The sequence below is a fragment of the Danio aesculapii genome, chromosome 3 (genome assembly GCF_903798145.1).
Source record: "Danio aesculapii chromosome 3, fDanAes4.1, whole genome shotgun sequence".
Taxonomy (NCBI): Eukaryota; Metazoa; Chordata; class Actinopteri; order Cypriniformes; family Danionidae; genus Danio; species Danio aesculapii.
In genome coordinates, this window is record NC_079437.1 from 58,013,741 (window position 1) to 58,016,958 (window position 3,218).

The window sequence follows — 3,218 nt, forward strand, 5'->3', positions numbered from 1 at the left end:
CAAATTGATCAGAGCAGAATAGCGCCATCTGACCAATTAGAGTAGAGCAGTCATCTGACCAATGAAAGCAGAATAGGGCCATCTGACCAATCAAATCAGAGTAAAGCCATCTAGCCAATTAGAGCATAGTAGATCTATCTGAGCAACCAGAGCAGAGCCATCTGACCAATCAGAGCAGAGCAAGGTCATTTGACCAGAGTAGAGAAGAGACATCTGACTTATTACAGTAGTGTCATCTGACCAATCAGAGCAGAATATAGCCATCTGACCAATCAGAGCAGAGCAAGGTCATTTGACTAGAGTAGAACAGAGCCATCTGACTAATTAGAATAGAGTAGTGTCTTCTGACCAATCAGAGTGCTGTTTACATTTCAGACACTGAGTAAAGAGCTGCTGCTGCAGTGTAAGACGGTTAAACATTTGTGTTTGTCTGTTTGTGTTTTGACCTTGAACTGATGTGAACCTCTTTTATGAAACTTACAAAACACAACAAGGAACTTTTCAAATATCTTAATAGGGTCTTTCATCCATGCATATTTTTAGCGCGTGAGCCTTGGTTTTCTTGCGTGTGTGCGTGACGAGTCTCCTGTGATCTGGAGCTCCTTCAGAAGCGGATGGAGAGCTCAGAGGACTGGCTGAAGTCCAGCGGTCTGTCTGTGTCCGACCTGCTGTCTCTCTGCACAACTGATGCTCCAGTGTGAGTTTACTGCACATCACTACATGACACAATCGCTAAACTCTATGCTGTTTGAGTTTTAAAGCAGGCCTATTATGCAAAAATCCCCTTTATAAGGGGTTTAAACGGAGTTGTGTGGCAGCAGCCTGTAAATATGACCAGCTTCTAATGGTAAACATGTATTAATTATATTTTTTATAATCACACTTGATAGAAACAGTCTGCAGAAACACTTTGATTGATTTTTCTACCGTTATACGTGTCATCAGAGGGGGGAAGCTCCGCCCACTAGTGACCATCTCTCCCTCATTAGCATAGGACATTAGTCTTGTTTTTGAATCTGCCACTATGCTGACACATCTTGTGAAGACCGGTCTTGCCAAGTAACCTCAGAAGAACGAACTCGGGAGACCGTGAGAACAGAGAAGGCAATGAGATGCTGCGTTCTTCCTGATGGTCACATGACCATCTCGCATTTTTAACGGAAAATTATTTAAACATTACAGCATTCGCACAACAATTTATTGTTTTTCCCCTGTTCACAATATATAATCTGCGTAAAGACCTTACAAATATACGTTGCACAATACAAATAAAACAGATTTTAATACAAATTTCAGCAAATAAACAACCTTAATGGATTTATTAATTTATTAAGATTTTCATGTTTATACTCACTGTCTCATTTAGGCAGTGTTGGGCAGTAGCGTCGCTACAAGTATTGACGCTACAAGTATTGACGCTACTAGATTAACTACATTTCTCAGTAGCGTAGCGGTAGCGTCGCTACTTTCTAAATCAAATAGCTTTTCAGTAGCGAAGCTATTTTATTAGTCAAGTAGCGCAGTAGCGCCTACAAAGCTACATTTACCGATCGCGGATCAATAAGTGACAGCACCGACATTCACGGAGCTGTGAGGCCGGTGTCTAGCCGATGAAAGTAAATCCATATGATGGCGAGATGGACGATTTCTTCTTCTACCTGTTTTACGGTGTTCGACAACAAAGTTTTTGGTGCGTTACTGCCACCTCTGGTTGTCGACGTCACCAACCGAAACTTGCTTGATGGAAAGATGACTGAGGGAGAGAGATATTTCTGAAGCAGGACTCCTCATGACCATACCTCGAGAAGTTCCTGTTAAGATGCAATAACTTAATTTCTGATGCTGTGCTCAAAAATACTTTAGTATATATATATACTAAATATACTATATACACACACACACACACACACACACACACACAATATAATTACTATAGTACTTTAATTGTGTAACACTTGGTTTTATTAGATTTTTTTGTTTTAGCTGTTATATACTTGTAACACGGAGGCTGAGGCTGTGTTAGAATCCATGTGAAGAAGTTTATTTAAGAGGTTAGGCAGAGACATCAACGAGTAAACAAGCAGAGAGTCGGCAACATATAAGCAATCCAATCCAAACAACAAACACAGGGGCAAATCCAGGCGACGAAGTATAAGAGCAGGCAGAAGTTCAGTAACACAACAATCAGTCCAAAACTGATCAAAAGGGCAAAGAAAGAGAACGTACGTGAACAAGGCAGGCAGGGTCATACACAGGATAGCAGTCAAGAAAGTCACTTGGAACAACGCTTGGTAAGGCAGTAAACTAGCAATACTTCGCTAAGAATCATGGCCTGAACACTCACTGAAATACAGCACAAACAGGAAGTAGCTGCAGAGGGAGCGGAGCTGAGTCAGTAGTCGGGCAAGGGCTCCCTCTGCTGGCGTGGCGTTACAATACTATAATGTGTTTCTGTTTACTACAGCACATATTATTTACAGTAAATAACTGAACTGAACTATTCTGCCTCATATGATTTATTGACAGTTTTATTGATCACTAAGATATGATTGACTTGAATTTAATTGCTTCGATTTAAAAATGAACATTTTAAAATTGCTTACATTTAGCTAAGCTACTTTTGCCATGTAGCTTTTAGCTTTGCTTGCTACATTTCCCAGGGGGTTGTTTTTAGCGTAGTTAAGCTACATTTTAAGTAGAGTAGCTAACAGCTTAGCTCACTACATTTTTCAAGTAGCTTGCCAAACACTGCATTTAGCTAAATAAGTGATATCTCTGAATTTTAATAATAATTCTATATTAAATGCTGTGCTTCCCACCTCGTTTATTTAGCCGCAAAGACTTCTGGGACTCGAGCGAGTATTGCGCTCAAGTCTGCATTGATGCATCCTCGATATCAAGAACACATTCGGGAACTTTCACGCGTCCTCCGTTCTTGCGGTCTTGAGTTTTGGAACTAAACCCTGGCAGTTGATGATGACGTTACACGAGAACACGAGAACGCAAGATCGCTGATGAACGAATATCGAGAAACAGCCATAGATATTCGTAGCTCCGCCCTCTTTTGAGTTTAAAGTGACGGTCACCAAAACGCACAATTAGCTTGAAAGCTTAAAAGGGTCAGATTCAAAGAGTTATAAAACATTATTTGTGTGGTATTTTGAGCTGAAACATCACACACACACTCTAGGGACACCAGAGACTGATTTTAAATACAT

At 40.5% G+C, this 3,218-nt stretch overlaps 1 protein-coding gene across 1 annotated transcript in view; it reads left to right on the top strand.

The window, feature by feature from the left end:
• The first annotated feature begins 578 nt into the window (after window positions 1-578).
• Window positions 579-3,218, top strand: part of vwa3a (von Willebrand factor A domain containing 3A) — a 67,964-nt gene continuing 65,324 nt past the window's right edge. Inside the window, exon 1 of the mRNA XM_056454310.1 lies at window positions 579-697. Coding sequence (XP_056310285.1) covers window positions 615-697 — 83 coding nt within the window. The 5' untranslated portion in view covers window positions 579-614. The remainder of the gene's footprint in view (window positions 698-3,218) is intronic.